At 39.5% G+C, this 16,029-nt stretch overlaps 3 protein-coding genes across 3 annotated transcripts; all 3 read right to left on the bottom strand.

Annotated features, from left to right (window-relative positions):
- Positions 1-5,061: 5,061 nt before the first annotated feature.
- LOC110226494 lies at positions 5,062-7,347 on the bottom strand. The gene is made up of 5 exons (XM_021018422.1): positions 7,080-7,347; positions 6,741-6,968; positions 5,962-6,662; positions 5,787-5,876; positions 5,062-5,664 (listed from the first exon to the last, which is right to left on the bottom strand). The coding sequence occupies exons 1-5, from the start codon at positions 7,345-7,347 to the stop codon at positions 5,062-5,064; spliced, it is 1,890 nt and encodes a 629-aa protein (XP_020874081.1).
- Positions 7,348-9,939: 2,592 nt separating this feature from the next.
- LOC9304354 (enoyl-CoA delta isomerase 2, peroxisomal) lies at positions 9,940-10,993 on the bottom strand. The gene has a single exon (XM_002868236.2). It carries the CDS (start codon positions 10,768-10,770, stop codon positions 10,048-10,050), a length of 723 nt encoding a protein of 240 aa, XP_002868282.1. The 5' UTR covers positions 10,771-10,993; the 3' UTR covers positions 9,940-10,047.
- A 3,729-nt stretch (positions 10,994-14,722) lies between these two features.
- On the bottom strand, positions 14,723-15,785 carry LOC9306384 (enoyl-CoA delta isomerase 3). The gene has a single exon (XM_002868235.2). It carries the CDS (start codon positions 15,572-15,574, stop codon positions 14,858-14,860), a length of 717 nt encoding a protein of 238 aa, XP_002868281.1. The 5' UTR covers positions 15,575-15,785; the 3' UTR covers positions 14,723-14,857.
- Positions 15,786-16,029: the final 244 nt, after the last annotated feature.

Raw genomic sequence — 16,029 nt, 5'->3', positions numbered from 1 at the left:
TCGGAATGAAATTAAATCCAGCTAAATGTTCATTTGGCGTGCCTTCCGGAGAATTCTTGGGGTACATAGTCACGGAACGAGGAATAGAAGCAAATCCTAATCAGATTAACGCTTTCCTCACTATGCCTTCGCCAAGAAACATTAAGGAAGTCCAACGATTGACAGGCAGAATTGCTGCATTAAATCGTTTCATATCAAAATCTACGGATAAATGTCTCCCCTTTTATCAAATTTTGAAAGGGAACAAAAAATTTCGGTGGGATAATCAATGCGAAGCAGCATTTGGTCAACTCAAAACTTATCTAACGACACCACCGATTCTCTCAAAACCTGAATAAGATGAAAAACTATATCTCTACATTTCAGTCTCTAACCATTCCGTGAGTGGGGTGTTAGTTCGAGAGGACCGAGGTGAACAAAAGCTAATTTTTTACATAAGTAAATCTCTTACTAGCCCAGAAACAAGATATACCATGATGGAAAAATTAGCTTTAGCAGTAGTGATATCTGCTAGAAAACTCCGACCTTATTTCCAATCTCATCCAATAGAAGTTTTAACTTCTCATCCACTTCGATCAATTCTTCACGGTCCAAGTCAGTCCAGAAGATTGGCAAAATGGGCAATCGAACTTAGTGAGTACGATATAGAATACAAAAGCACAACTAGCGCAAAAGCACAAGTTCTAGCTAATTTTCTAACCGAACTACCACCAGATGATGGAATCTTTGTTGAAACGGACTCCACGTGGAAATTACATGTAGAAGGATCTTCTTCTAAACAAGGATCCGGAATCGGTATTAGGCTCGAAACTCCGACAAAGGAAATAATCGAGCAATCATTTCGATTAATGTTTCCAGCTTCGAACAACGAAGCGGAATACGAAGCTCTCTTAGCAGGAATTCGGCTTGCTCTCGCAATTGGAGCAGAAAAAATAATAGCTTATTGCGATTCTCAACTAGTTGTAAACCAGTTCGCTGGAGATTACGAAGCTAAGGCTCCTCGAATGGAAGCTTATCTTTCGGCTGTCAAAAAATTAGCCAGAAAATTCAAAGAATTCGAATTAGGTCGAATTCCTAGAGGAGAAAACACTTCGGCAGACGCTTTGGCTGCCCTAGCTTCTACCTCAGATCCTGAACTCAGACGAGTAATCCCAGTTGAATGTATTTCTTCGCGAAGTATTTCGGTTGAAGAAACAGAAAACAATAACAGTTTGGAGGCCGAACACTTCGAAACTCCAAAACCAAGTTCCGGAAATGAAAGTAGTTCGCTTGTCGTCACCAGATCACGAATAAAGTCTCAAGATGACAAACTTATTCCACCACCGGAACTTCCTAATAGAAAGCCAAGAAGAAAATCAAAGGATCAAGAGGTTCTCATTAAAGAACCGTCTCAAACCGAACAGTCACTTCCAGTCGATGTGAAGGTTCAGGAGACAATCGAAGATCCTGATATTCCCTCTGAACCCGAACCAAGGAAGTTTATACTCAAAGATAACACTTCCGCTAATGATTGGGGGGCTGACTGGAGGGTATCCATCAAAAATTTTATTCTTAATGGAGAACTACCATCGAACAAATGGCAAGCTCACAAATTAAAAATCATCAGCGCTAAGTATTGTATAATTAAAGAATCGTTGTACAAGCGAGGCGTCAGTGATCCTTATCTTTTATGTATTTTCGGACCCGAAGTTGAAATAGTGACAAACGAGGTCCACGAAGGGCTTTGTGGTAGTCATTCTTCGGGGCGAGCAATGGCTTTCAAAATCAAGCGGTTAGGATATTTTTGGCCAACTATGATTTCAGACTGCATCGATTATAAAGTTATGTCAGATGCACGCTCCCCTTATTCACCAGCCATCTGAAATTCTATCATCTATATCTGTTCCATACCCCTTCATGAGGTGGTCAATGGATATAGTCGGTCTGATGCATCGTTCAACACGAGGCGTCTAGTACTTATTAGTTCTAACGGACTATTTTTCCAAATGGATTGAAGCTGAAGCTTATATAAGCATACATCATTCCGTAGTAAATACATTTTTGTGGAAACACATCATTTATCGCTATGGAGTTCCCTACGAAATAGTAACGGACAATGGTCCTCAATTCATTTCAAATGACTTTGAAGATTTTTGTTCCGCTTGGGGAATAAAACTTAGCTACTCAACACCAAGGTATCCCTAAGGAAATGGACAAGCGGAAGCTTCCAATAAAACTATTCTCAGCAATCTTAAAAAACGCTTGAACGCTCGAAAAGGTGGATGGTACGAAAAGCTACAACCTGTGTTGTAGGTTTATCGAACAACCCCGAGGCGAGCAACAGGTGAAACTCCATTCTCATTAATTTATGGGATGGAAGCCGTAGTCCCAGCCGAGCTGAATGTTCCAGGTTTGCGCCGGAGCGAAGCTCCACTTAACGAGGAGTCGAATTCTAAATTATTAGAAGATGTTCTCGATACAATCGATGAAAGGCGAGACCAATCCCTTATTCGACTTCAGAATTATCAACAGTTGACCGCTCGATACTATAACTCAAAGTTGAAAAACAGACCTTTAAATGTAGGAGACTTTGTTTTAAGGCGAGTGTTCGATAATACAAAAGAAGAAGGAGCTGGAAAACTCGGTATTAACTGGGAAGGCCCTTATCAAATCACTGAAAAAATCCGAAACGGTGTATACCGTTTATAAGACCTTGACGGGAACCCCGTTCAGAGGCCTTGGAACATAATCAACTTGAAAAAGTTCTATTGCTAAAGCAAACACATTCGAACTACGATTTGGCTTGATCCTATTTTGGGTACGTAGGCAGCTCGCTAAAAACGAGTCCAGCTATAATATAAAAATTAAAATATTATTTCAAATCATGAATATTATCCTTGGGCTTGAATATAGAGTACATTGCAAACAATGTATAAATAAATATTTCCAGCTAAACTCAGACTTAGAAGGGTCTTGAATTACGGAATAACTCTGCTCCTTGACCTGCGAGGTCAACGATGCTCATAATGCAACCTGGCATGTTTTCGTACTCCTGAAGTCCTAGTTCGATCCAATCGGAAGGATGGGCTTCGAGGCGATGAAGCTGCGAGATATGTCGAGGCGACGCTTCTCTAGCTCCATTATCCGTCTCCTAATCTTTTTCTTCTCATCTTCGAGCTCATCATGCCGAGTGATAAGCTGAAGAAAATAAAACGCTACGTTTAGCAATAACAAAAAAAAGTTAATCACTAGGATGGAAAATACCTTATTGATAAACTCCTCAGCCTTAACACGATCTTGAGGCAACAATCTCTCGATTAGAACGATCGGAACCTGAATGCTAGTTCCCTTCTTTAATATTTGTGAATCTTGGTTCGCCAGATTCTCCTGCTTTTATAAGCTCGATGTCCGACGTCCTCGAATGATCAACATTCATCACTTTGAACAAGTCTGAAGGATTCTCTGATGAGTTACCTCCCTTGAACATTTTTGTAGAATCGTTGTTGAAATTCAATGACAAACTACACCCACTTTATACTCGAAAAATTATTCGATTGCATTTAAGAGGATTAATTGACGATTTCCCAAATCTGAAATTACGATTTTCATGGCAAATGTAATCGAGTTAATTGCTAATTATACTCCCTAGATTAAACGCATTAAATGAGATTTGAATAAATCGGCGAATTTAGAGCGAAAGGGGAAATGTAATTAATGTTGCTGGGTTTCAAGACCAGTGACATTTTACAAACATAAATAGGAAAGTGTTCGATCAAAAGTCTTCGCCCGATAATGACTCCAGCGAGGTGGAAGATCCCGAATAGCTTTCCGAGGATAGCCCCTCGTTGGAAGATAAATCAAAAGGGCCGGAGAAATCGTCAATAATTTTCGTCTCCAGTTCCTCTTTTTCTTCAGTTCTTAACATTGGAAGTCTCCGGAACTCTGAGGAACATGAAACAAAAGAGGACCCATCACTGGTCGCCAAAGATAAACGGTGAAATTTATCCAGCATGCGGAGGAATCTTCGGAGGCAAGTAGGCATTATGGCCACGATGTCTAGACCATTCCTCTCCCATTCGTGCGGTTCATATTCCAAGCGAAGGATCTCTCTTTCTATCCTCTTTATGCGCTCATCAAGAGCACGACGCCTCCTTTCGATTCTTTGTCTCTTATCACACAAAGCTTTGTGTCTCCCGACGATCTGTTTAAACTAACATTTTGTCAAATGACCAAAAGAAGAGAAGTTTTAGTTTTCTGAGAAGACTAAGAGATAGAAAAGGAACCTTTTCCAGGAAGTCATAACATTTGACCCTTTCCTTTCCTATTCGGAAATGAAAAAACGTTGGGTGAATAACTCCCTTTTGAGAGAATCCGTCTTCGGACTCAAACAATGGGTTCCCACTTGAAGTTGTTATTCTTGAGCTTGATCTGAAAGAAGACAGCGACATCTTTTCAAGTTTTTTCTTATAATAAGCTATGGTGATCTTTCAGAATCCCTTTTTAAGGAGAAAGGGGTTCAGATTTCTAGAAATAATTATATATTGTTGGCCTATTGGAGCAGGCTTCAGATCGAATTAAAAGCGGCCCAGCGATTCCGAAGCCATCATGGGCAACGATCGAAATCATTGCCTGGTCGTATTTATGACAAAATTCTTATGAATTATAAATCTTATCCCTCGATATAAATAGAAAACTTAAGCCGAGCTCCATCCTCGCCTTCGAGAGACCGAGGAGAAATACATATTAAGATTTTTTCTTTAAAAAAGGCAAGTGAGCGTGATCATCTCATCTCTCACAATTCATAAAACCTCTTTGGCGGGCTAGGACTTGCAAACCTAGAATCATGTCCAAACGTTTTTGCTAAAAAAAAAAAAAATCATATGCCAGAGCATGTACATGGTTGTGTTCGGTCACACTAATTGAACAAAATATTTCCGTCAAACAGAATAATCCTCATGGACTCAACAAAACATTTCTTTAAAAAAAAAAAAAACTTTCCTACACCTCTGGAGAACCCTCATGTGGCCGAGAACCTTCACCTACCTCGAATTGAGATGGGGAGTCTCCGAATACCAAAGAAAATTATTTCAGATCGAGAGTAGGACGGGAAGCCGAGGATAACTTGGACTCAACCATAGCGAGTTCGGCAGCAACTTCGTTCCTCTCGTTCTCGAACGAAACTTTCCCAGCCTCTAGTTCCTTAATCAGGTCTAGATTGCTCTTTAGTTCGGCTCGATCTGTTTGAAGTTTAGTCCAGACCTCTTCGTCATTGATGAACTTCGTAACAGATTGAATAAGTTGCCTTCCGAATCCCCTCATCACTTCTCGAGCATTATGTTCGGCTTCAGCGATATCGCGAGCCCTGTTCCTAGTTAAAAGCTCGATCTCTTGATTTGCTTCTTCGAATAAAGCTGTATTCTCCACTAGCTCAGCCTCTAAGCGAGAAGCATTAGACCTCGCAGAATCTCTTTCAGCATTCGTAATTCTGATGCGTTGCTCGTTAGCTGCTAGAGTTTTCTTCATATTTTCAAACGATGACTCGAGTGCTTTTTCCCGCTCAAGTCGCTTGTATTGGTTGGCTAATCTGAGATCATCAACCTCCTTCTTAGCCTTTGCGGTCTCTCTCTTCGCTTGATGAAGAAGGTTTTCATAATGGAAGATCATTCCATTAGTCTCCATAAAAGCCTTCGGAGTAAAAAAAAACGTGTCGATTAGACAAAAAGCTTTTACCTAAGGAAGGGAGATTGTCATAATCTAAAAGACCCGAACCTGGGATAGGTAGCGAGCTCGATTGGCAAACATCTAACGGATTTCTGGCCTCCAAACCGAAAAAGGAGGAAGGGATGTCCCTTCCCTGGTTTGGAAACTTCGGAAGATGTCTCCAATCTCTTCTCCGCCTACGAAGCAGAGGAGAATAGCATATTAATAGATGCAATCCGTGGCAAGTTTTGCTAATGTTCGTTTTCTAAGTAAAAACTTAACTGAAATCGAAGCGGGTGAAGGATTTTGAGTCCTAACACTCAGTCCTTGAGATAGGGAAGCCTCCGGTCTCGGCTCATCCGTTTCCTCTAAAATTACTCTGTCTCCCGGAAGAGGGAACTCGGAGTTTAAAGGTTCTGAAGAGGGAGAAACAGAGCGTAGAGGGCTAAAGACTCGTGGTGGAGAACTTAATCTCACGGTTTTAAGTCTCTCGCTTGATAAACTATCAGAATCTGGAGCCTTCCTCTTTGTACAAAGAGAGGAGATTATTTCTCCCTCACACCCTGGTTCGGAAGGGCAAATTGCGGTGGCAACTGGAGGGTCGTTAAGGATCTCGGCTCCATGAGGATCCACCGCGGCTGACAGGGCTGCTTCTAACGAACCATCATCAACCAAGAGGATCTTCCTGTGGAAGTTACCGACCCTGGAGATTGCAGCTATCCATTTCTTTCTCCCGATTTCGGATAGCTGATCCTTAAGAGCCTTGATTTCAGCCTGCATCTTTCTTTTATCTCGGGCATTCAGGCTCGAGACGTCTTTCTCCTCGGGAGGAGGATCGAGGGGGTGAGTCTGACTGTCTTTAATGGCGAGCCCCGCTTTATGATTGCGTTGAAGGGTGAAGGAATTCCAATTTGTTTCACCCTCGAAAACGATTTGAAAGAAGGACAAGAAGTCAACGGTTGGGCGGGGGATCGCCTGGTTCCCTGAAACAAAGTATTGGGTTAAGAATTCCATCTCTTTTGCTTAATTCAGTAAAAAGTAGTAAATGATGGATTTTTAACCAAGTTTAGCCAACCAATTGGCGAGAAGAAGACCGAAAAGACCTTGAACGGAATGGGGATTGACTCGGAAAAAGAACCAGTATTTCCTCCAAGGCCCATCATTCGAGGGCATTCCGTTGATCAGGTTACGGTCAAGGATAGGGTTTATAGGAAAAATACCCGCTGCTGCGGATTCACGAGCTCGAAATAGCCCTAAGAGCTCGCTGGTGGAGAGGGAAAACCCTGCTTCTGCCGAAACGGTCAAGGTACTCAGAACGTATCAAAGAAAGTTGGGAGCCATTTGGGGAAAGGTAATCCCTAGGTATAAAAGAAGAACTTCCGGAACGGGAAAAAACAAACCACAACCTTTGAAATAGACTTCGTACGCACAACCGTAACCCTCTCGCACCACTTCTGGAGACTCGTTGGGTCTAGGAAGAGAGAATTCAATTTCCTGGGGGATGTTACAAAGGCGGCGAAGAGCGCCAAGGGAAGCAGAGGTCGACTGAGACCTGAAGTGCGGACCAAATTTGTCTCCCCTTTGGGTGAAGACTTCATCCCCTCTGGGAACAGGGATTCCTTGACTGTCATCTTCGTTTTCCGAAACATAGACGGCTGGGGAAGACATCTTTTACTAAGAGGTTTCTCTTTTTCTGGTTCGGTAAAAGCTTTTGGGGTAAATATACGCTGCTGTAAAAGTCGTCGTTCCATTTAACCTTATTTAGCGAAAAACCGCCTCGAGAATATTGGGAAGTGGGACAGTTTTTCCCGTGGTATTAATATAAAATTAGGAAATTAATGATCACGATTGTCTGGGAAATCAAATCATCTGATTATCCAAGATCGGCGTAACAGCGTAAAACATGGAGAAATTCCAGAGTGTTAAAGATCTCGAGTCATTAATTACTATCTACTTAAGTCTTCCAAGCCGAGCACTCAGCTCGCAAGACTTGGGGGGCTAAATGTTGGGGTCGGATCCCACACATTTTCGGTAGGATCCATTTGGATCTGTCCACGTCATTATTACATAATAATCCTCTTGGATTTCTAGGTATTTCATTAGGAGAATCAAGCTCGATCAGCCGGAAGTTCGATTCAGTTTATTAAATAGCTCGATCTTTACCAGTACGGAGTTCGCTCTTATTCAGCATACAGCTCGCACAGAGAAAGGCCGAAGCGAGGAGAATATTGTTCGAGGTTCGCAGCAGCGTTAAGACGTGGGAGTTCGGAGTCAACAAGAAAGAGTTCGGAAGATCCGCGCGAAGCCCAAGATAGTTCAAATTCAAGCCGTTTCGGTCAAATTGTAACCTAAATGATTAATGCGGGTCAGTGCGATTATGAGCAGTAAATGACCGCATTGATCATGTTTTCTCTATTTAAACAACCCCAAACGCATTTGTTTGGGGAGAACAATCTTTTTACCTCTTACAATCAAGCAATACAACATACTCTCTTACAATTTCGCAAAGCTCTTTACTATTTTGTTCTTATCAAATTCTTTCTCTTTATTTAGTTTCTTGGTTACTTTCCTGTTCAAATTCTTATTTTCATCCTTTGATTTTAGAGTTTTTTCTCCGCAAAAATACTTAAAGATAATCGAGTGTGAATCCTACATCCACATTTAATTTTGAGTGATTCTCATTTAATAGTATAGATGATGTTTGTCAATCCTTGCACACCATCCAGTTTTATCCCCAAAAAAATGTACAATCATTATTACATTTAATTTATAATTATCATTACAAATCCTGAACCGATTTTCAATTCAAAAATACAAACAAACACAAATAGACAAATATATAAATATTAGTGCGGTTGCTAATTTTTGGTGGAGTTCAAATGGTGATTCCAAAGGTATGCACTGGATAGTGTAGAACAAATTGTGCAATAGTAAATCGGAAGGAAGACTAGGATTTCAGAATATAGACGATTTTAATTCAGCTTTATTCGCAAAACAATTATGGCGGTTGATTACGGTTCCGGATTCTCTTTTCACGAAGGTTTTTAAAGGGCGATATTTTCGGAAATCCAATCTGTTGGAAAATATAAAATCATACTCTCCATCATATGGATGGCAGAGTATGTGTTCAGCTAAATCCTGGTTAATAAAGGACTTATTAAAAGAGTCGGATCTGGGAGATCCATCTCAGTTTGGGAAGATCCCTGGATTCAAGCTCAATTCCCGAGACCAGCAAAAAGTAATGGTTCATTTGTTGACCCATCTTTAAAAAGTTAACAGTCTTATAGACAGTCGGTGGAACTTTTGAAATATTGATCTCTTAAATGCGATCTTTGATCCAGAAGATGTCGCGCTAATAAGTGCCCTACCTGTGGGTGCGACAACTAAGGAAGATACTCTGGGTTGGCATTTTACAAAATCAGGAAAATACACAGTTAAATTAGGATATCAATACCACACAGATAGAAAATTCAGAGACCAATTTATCCTTTATTGGCCCGGATATCAAAACGCTAAAAGCACATTTTTGGCAAGTGCAGTGTCCACCTAAGGTCCACCATTTTTTGTGGCAAATCTTAATGGGTTGTGTACCAGTTACGGAGAATTTGCGGAAAAGAGCTTTTGATTGTGACTCAGGCACGAAAAGTTTGTACAGAATCGCTTCATGTCACTTATCTAAACAACATTACTAAGGAATAGCTCTTCTGAGCACAATTTAATTTCGGATGACAAAAAAAAAAAACAAATATATAAATAGCAATTTAAATACATAGCTAAAATAACTAAACATCAAAAACAAACTTTCTTATCCGTTAAAGCTCCAATGAAAAATATATTATACACATTATACTATGACATATATATTACTTTTTAAAAATAATTTAAACAATACTAAATAGTCATCAAAAATTTTAAATGTACCCAACAGTAAAAAAAAACATTTTAATTAATATCAATTCTTAAGAAATATAATAACGAATCTAATGTAACAACCCATGGGTTGCGTGGGCTAACACCTAGTCTCATAGACGTTTACTAATCTTTAACATCGTCAGATGCACGAAATGCCTTTTCCATAATCCAATGACTTTTCGTTTCTTGATCTGCTTTAACCTTCTTATGACTAAAAGAAGAATCAAGTTAGAAAGTCATTTTGCGATTACCAATCAGAACCATTGTTAGAGGAAGACATTAGTTGGGAGATACGCCTTGAAAAATATGTTGGTGATGAGAAGACCACGAATCACTTGCTAATGTAAGTAACATGGCTAAGCAAACTTTATTGTTTATACTTTATTGTTTATGTGATCATAATTCTAGTTTGACATTGTTTCTCCCAAAACGATTTCTTTTTGTTACAAAAAGATTTTAGAGTTTAGGTGTTGCAAAGACTCTAGCCTCTAAACCAAGAATCCCACAAAGCTCCGGATACAAACTCTTCCTTATCGACGCATAAACCTCACCACTCCATTTCTTCGCCGCTAATTTCTCACCAAGGCGCACACTAGCCTCAACAACACCTTCCTCACTATCATACGCCGCAGAGTCAACAATCCCCAAACCCACCGCTTCTTCTCCTCTAATCTTCTTCCCACTCAGCAACAGCTCTCTCCTCGCCGCACTCGTCCCGATCTTAGCCCTAACCAACGCCGAGAAATAATCCGGCATCGAAAGCCCGATGTCAACCTCGCTCATGTACAGAACCCCACGATCTTTCCTCATGAACACGTAATCATGGCTTATAGCCAGCATCAATCCCGCGGCGGCGGCGTGACCGTTCAAGGCGGCGATCGTCGGCATAGGGAGATCTAAAAGCGCTGCTACCACCGGTTTGAAGGATTCAACCATTTGATGAAGCCGGTTTGCGGCTCCGGTTTTGGATCCGGCGGTTTGTGCCCATGCGAGATCGAAGCCGTTGGAGAAGAATTTGCCATTAGCGGTGGTGATGAGGATGGATCCACGGGTGGATTGAGATTTGGCTTGTTCGAGAAGGGAGAGGATGGTGGCGATTGTGTCGGGGTGGAATCTGTGTTCGCCGTCGCCGGTTAGGGTAAGGAGGAAGAGATCGCCGCGTTTCTCTAACGTACACATGGTGGTGATCGGAGGAAGAAGATTTTAGATGATTACGAGAATTGAAATGTGTGAGAAATAGTGCAGATATAGAGAGAGAGAGAGAGAGAGAGACCTTATCAGGATTGGTCTATGTTTCCATTTTTGGTTCTATTTGTTCTGATCGTATCAATTTGTGAAGGCCCATGGGCCGCCGTGTACGAAATTCCCTTTTTTTTTGGTCATTTTGATTTGGATTTAATTCCAAATATAATTTAGACCTTGAATGGTAATATTAACATGATTTTTTCTTACCAAAAAAAAAAAATGCTTTTTAGTTTTTATTATCCAAAAACTATTTAATTTTCCAATCTATATTATGGGCTTGATTGGTTCTCCCGCTAGCATCCGCCTAGCGGTTACTAGCGGTCGATTGCGGTTGTTAGCGGTTGGTACCAATCATAGAAATCGCTCCATACCGCTTCGAACCACTACAAATCGCTGGATTTCAAAAGCTCCTTCCCGCAAGCGTTTGCGGTTGCGGGCAGTAGCAGTTGGATTTTTTTTTTTTTTAAACATGTTTTAAAAAATTAGATTCACAAATCTTTTATTCTTACCTAACAAACTAGTATAAAAGTCAGTTCATCTCAACCCTAATATATTTGTAACGTTTTCTTTTTGCTAATTAAACGTGTTTCTTTTTCTATGATAGTAGATTTGGTTAAATTTTGCTAATGATCATGTTGATTTTAGTTGTAATTATGTTTTATTATATCTGTTTTAAGGTGATATTCATGGCTTCCCAACCTAATCTTTTGGTTTCCGTACTTCTACAATATTTTTTATGTTTATATGTTATTTACTGAATTAGAATAGTTTATTGAAATATATTTTAATATTTCAGAAATTTATATGGTTTGACGAGATCACATATGCTTTACTTCAATGGGTTATTATGGAGAAACAAACGGAAGAACCCAAAGAAGAATCCAAAATCAGATTTCTAAGTAGTGCTCAAAGAGAAAATATTCTTAAGAATATTAACGACCAGTTTGGAATTGATTTGAGTTGGAGCTGTGTTAAAAATCGTTTGGATACCTTGAAGAAATTTTATAATATTTGTAAAAGAAATCCGCGAATTCAACGTTATTTGCAGTTTGTCCCATTACATGATGCAATTTTTTGTGTTAAACCAGATGCATAAAATACTATCTTGTTGTAAAATTTCTTTATTTTTGAATAATTATTTAGTACTTTATTTATGTTTTAATTATTAAGTATATTCAATTTTTCTAATATTATCATAATAATATATTGGTATTTTTTTTAGTAGTATTTCTTATTATTTTGGTCATTTTTTAATTTAGCTACTACCTGCTGGTTTACCAGTCATAAAAATCCCGCAAACGCATCTATTTTCAAACGCTAAACCAGTCGTTCAAAACGTTTGGTAACGCTTGAAGCCGCAACCGTCCGCTTCCGCAAACTCCCGCAACCGCAAACGCAACCGCTGCGTTTAAACCAGTCAGGCCCTTACTGAAGATGTTTATGTGTCTCAGCCGCAAGGGTTTGTGGATCCTGATCGCCCATCATATGTTTGTCACCTGAAGAAAGCGCTATACGGACTCAAACAAGCACCTAGAGCGTGGTACTTGGAGCTTAAGCAATACCTTGTAAGTGCTGGATTTCTCAATTCCCTGTCAGATACATCTTTATTTGTTCTCAACCGCGACAAGCTGCTGGTCTATGTATTGGTCTATGTAGACGATATCATAGTCACAGGTAACAATGCAAAGGTTATTGAAAGCATTCTACAGAATCTGGGGTCTCGTTTCACAGTTAAAGACATGGGAGAAATTTCATATTTTCTGGGCATTGTGGCTATTAGAACAGAGGCTGGACTGCATTTAAATCAGCGAAAATACGTCTTAGACCTATTATCGAAGATGAATATGCAAGACGCCAAATCAGTTACAACACCAATGGCGACTACTCCGAAGCTTACATTGGCAGGTGAAGCCTACTCTAACTGATATAAGATTGGAACCAATCCAACTTATGATCATTCAATGATCAAGAGATTCCAAATTTAATCCCGCGGAAGGATGGAAACGATGTGGAGATAGTATGATTGACTCGTTTCCATCCTTCCGCGGGATTAAGTTTGGAATCTCTTGATCATTGAGTGATCATAAGTTGGATTGGTTTCAATCTTATATCATTTGGTATCAGAGCTAAAAGCTCATATAACCCAGGTGAATTCGTTTCACTTTATCTCTTTTTTTCAATTTTCATTTTTTATTATTTGTTTCCTATAAATCAAAAATCAAATAAAATTTTGTTTCTTCCTTTTGTTCTTGTTAATTTGCTTCAGCACCATCATAAAACCTATAAAAAAAAAAAAATTGTTTGAGTTTTGCTGTGTATTTTGTTTTATCAAAAGAAAAGCCAAAAAAATCGTATTTTGTTATTTTTAATTAATTTCCGAAATTTATTTTTATAAACTCTGAAAAGAAAAATAAAAATTTGATATTATTGTTTCTGTTTTCAATTTGAGTTGTCATAATTAAAAATAAAAAGAAAATAAAAATTTGATATAATATCACTAACCCTACTGAATATCGAACATTGGTTGGCAGTCTTCAATATCGGGCGTTTACTAGACCGGATATTGCCTATGATGTAAATCGGCTATCTCAGTTCATGCACTCCCCCAACGGTTGATCATTGGCAAGCAGCTAAAAGAGTATTGCATTACCTTGCTGGAACCAGTTCCTACGGACTATACTTTCGCAAAGGTAACCCTCTAAGTCTTCATGGATTCTCTGATGCTGACTGGGCAGGGGATGTAGCTGACTGTGTCTTAACAAACGGATACATAATCTACTTTGGTGGACAGCCAATATCTTGGTCGTCGAAGAAACAGAAAGGTGTCGCACGATCATCCACTGAAGCAGAATATAGAGCAGTTGCAAATGCTGCTTCGGAACTCATTTGGGTACAATCACTACTCTCTGAACTTGATCTCAAGCTCCATGCGCCTCCGTCCATATACTGCGACAACATCGGTGCTACTTATTTGTGTGCAAATCCAGTTTTTCCATTCAAAAATCCAAGCCGGTATACTGCGAGTCTCACACGTTTCCACCAAAGATCAGCTCGCGGATGCACTCACCAAACTTCTATCTCGAGCAACGTTTCACTATCTGCGCAAAAAGATTGGAGTCACCTTATTCCCTCCATCTTGAGGGGACGTATTAAGGATATGCAAATCAGGCAAACATATATGATTGATCACAATCATCTCTGTCACATTATTCTCATTACTGTGTAAATATTATGTTTCCTTGTACAGCTCTCTAGTCTCTGTATAAAGCTCATGTAATATTCTCATATCAATAGAATCATCACTTCTACAACATCTTATATAGTGAACATAATAGGATTCTTCTTTTCTTTTCTTTTTTTTCTTTTTTTTTTGAAAAACCAAACTTCCATATTTTCCATAGCTTACGTGCGGTTTTTACCACCACTCATCTTTATAGTGTTTTTGTTGTTTACCACCACTACTCATCTTTATAGTCTAACAGGAAATTATGTGTTTGTTGCTAGGTTTCTCCATCTTCCTTATTGTATTGATTCTTTTATGTAATACTTCTTCTCTCTCTATAAATTGTTGTCGTTTGGATTAATTTTCCACACCATATAAGGTTTCTCGTGGGTTGTCTAGCTAATTCGGTCGAGTTTGATTGATCAGACTGTACCCGTTTCTTATCTTATGGCGATAAATGCGATTATGACCATTTGACATAATTATTTGAATATTAGATATATGTTTCATCAACGAATCAAACGGAAATAGATGCATATATGATGTGATATATTGCTAATGTGAGTACGATTATGAAGTATGAATTATGCATATTTTACCTAATAACTTACCGATAGTTATATTGATGTTTATCAGTAATATTGTTAAAATTTTAACTAAATGAAAAAAAAAAACGTAGGTTACATTAATTATGTTTTTCTATTGGTGAGAAACAGATACTTAGTGAAATGGACGTTGAATTTTGTCGGCAATATTCATATTTCAAACATTTTTCTCCAAACAAGACAAAGAGAGTTTCTAGTGATTGTGAGTTGCCAAGTTATTGGCCGTTAACTCCAGCATCCGACAAAGCTCCGGATACAAACTTTTCCTAATGGATGCATACACCTCTCCATTCCATTTCTTAGCAGCCAAACTTTCCCCAAGGCTCACTGTAGCCTCCACCACACCTTCCGCGCTATCGTGCGCCGCGGAGTCCACGATCCCGAGAGCCACCGCGTCTTCTCCTTTGAGCTTCTTCCCGCTCAGCAACAGCTCCCTTCTCGCGATACCTGACCCGACCTTAGCCACAACCAACGCCGAGAAGTAGTCTGGCACCGGCAGACCGATGTCCACCTCGCTCATGTAAAGAACCCCACGGTCTTTCCTCATGAAAACGTAGTCATGGCTCAGCGCAAACATTAGCCCCGAGGCGGCTGCGTGGCCGTTCAAGGCGGCGATCGTCGGCATTGGAAGATCGAGGAGGGCGGCTAACACCGGTTTGAAGGATTTGACCATTTGGTGCATCCGTTCTATGGCACCGTGTCTAGCGGATTGGGCCCATGCGAGATCAAAGCCATTGGAGAAGAAATTTCCGTGACCAGTAGTGATGAGGACGGATCCTTTTGTAGATTGAGATTTAGCTTGTTCAAGAAGTGAGAGAACGGAGGCGATCGTGTCCGGGTGGAATCTGTGCTCGTCGTCGCCGGTTAGGGTTAGGTGAAAGAGATCGCCACGTTTCTCTAACGTACACATGGTGCTCAGGTTAAGGATTCACTGATTTAGGATGGTACAAGAATAAGAAAAGAGGTAGTAGAAAACTGAGATATAGAAGTGAGTGAAGTTGATTAATTAATGCAAGGGAACAAAAGAGATCCAACTGTATATTTATTAGACGTGCTTTGCCACCGAAGTCTTTAAATTGGGTAATCTTCCCAACCATTTTGGTGTCACAATGTTATTAAATGCAGACGAGACTATATATGTGTAATTTTCTTCCTCAAAAAGATACTGGAATTGTTTGTTTTCTTGTACATAATTACCATTTTCTCCTTTGGCAACTATGAGTTAGAACTTTCGTATTGGCAGAATCATTTTTTGTTTTCTTTTCTCCACTTGATTGATAGGTGATCTAACAATTTATCGGTGGTTAAACACTTAAAACATTCGTATGATTTTATCTAAATAACTATTTTGATATGATGACTCTT

This window comes from Arabidopsis lyrata (genome assembly GCF_000004255.2).
Source record: "Arabidopsis lyrata subsp. lyrata unplaced genomic scaffold ARALYscaffold_7, whole genome shotgun sequence".
Lineage (NCBI taxonomy): Eukaryota > Viridiplantae > Streptophyta > Magnoliopsida > Brassicales > Brassicaceae > Arabidopsis > Arabidopsis lyrata.
Note: the sequence above shows the minus strand (reverse complement) of the source record. Positions and strands in the feature narration are given on the sequence as shown.

Excerpts from the sequence above, each read along its gene's own strand:
- LOC110226494 (XM_021018422.1), bottom strand. The coding sequence starts at position 7,347 with ATGTCTTCCCCAGCCGTCTATGTTTCGGAAAACGAAGATGACAGTCAA. Across the intron at positions 5,877-5,961 it reads CTTCACCCGCTTCGATTTCA|GCGGAGAAGAGATTGGAGAC; the intron begins GTTAAGTTTTTA and ends TCTGCTTCGTAG. Across the intron at positions 5,665-5,786 it reads GGTTTGGAGGCCAGAAATCC|GCTTTTATGGAGACTAATGG; the intron begins GTTAGATGTTTG and ends TTTACTCCGAAG.
- LOC9304354 (XM_002868236.2), bottom strand. The coding sequence starts at position 10,770 with ATGTGTACGTTAGAGAAACGCGGCGATCTCTTCCTCCTTACCCTAACC.
- LOC9306384 (XM_002868235.2), bottom strand. The coding sequence starts at position 15,574 with ATGTGTACGTTAGAGAAACGTGGCGATCTCTTTCACCTAACCCTAACC.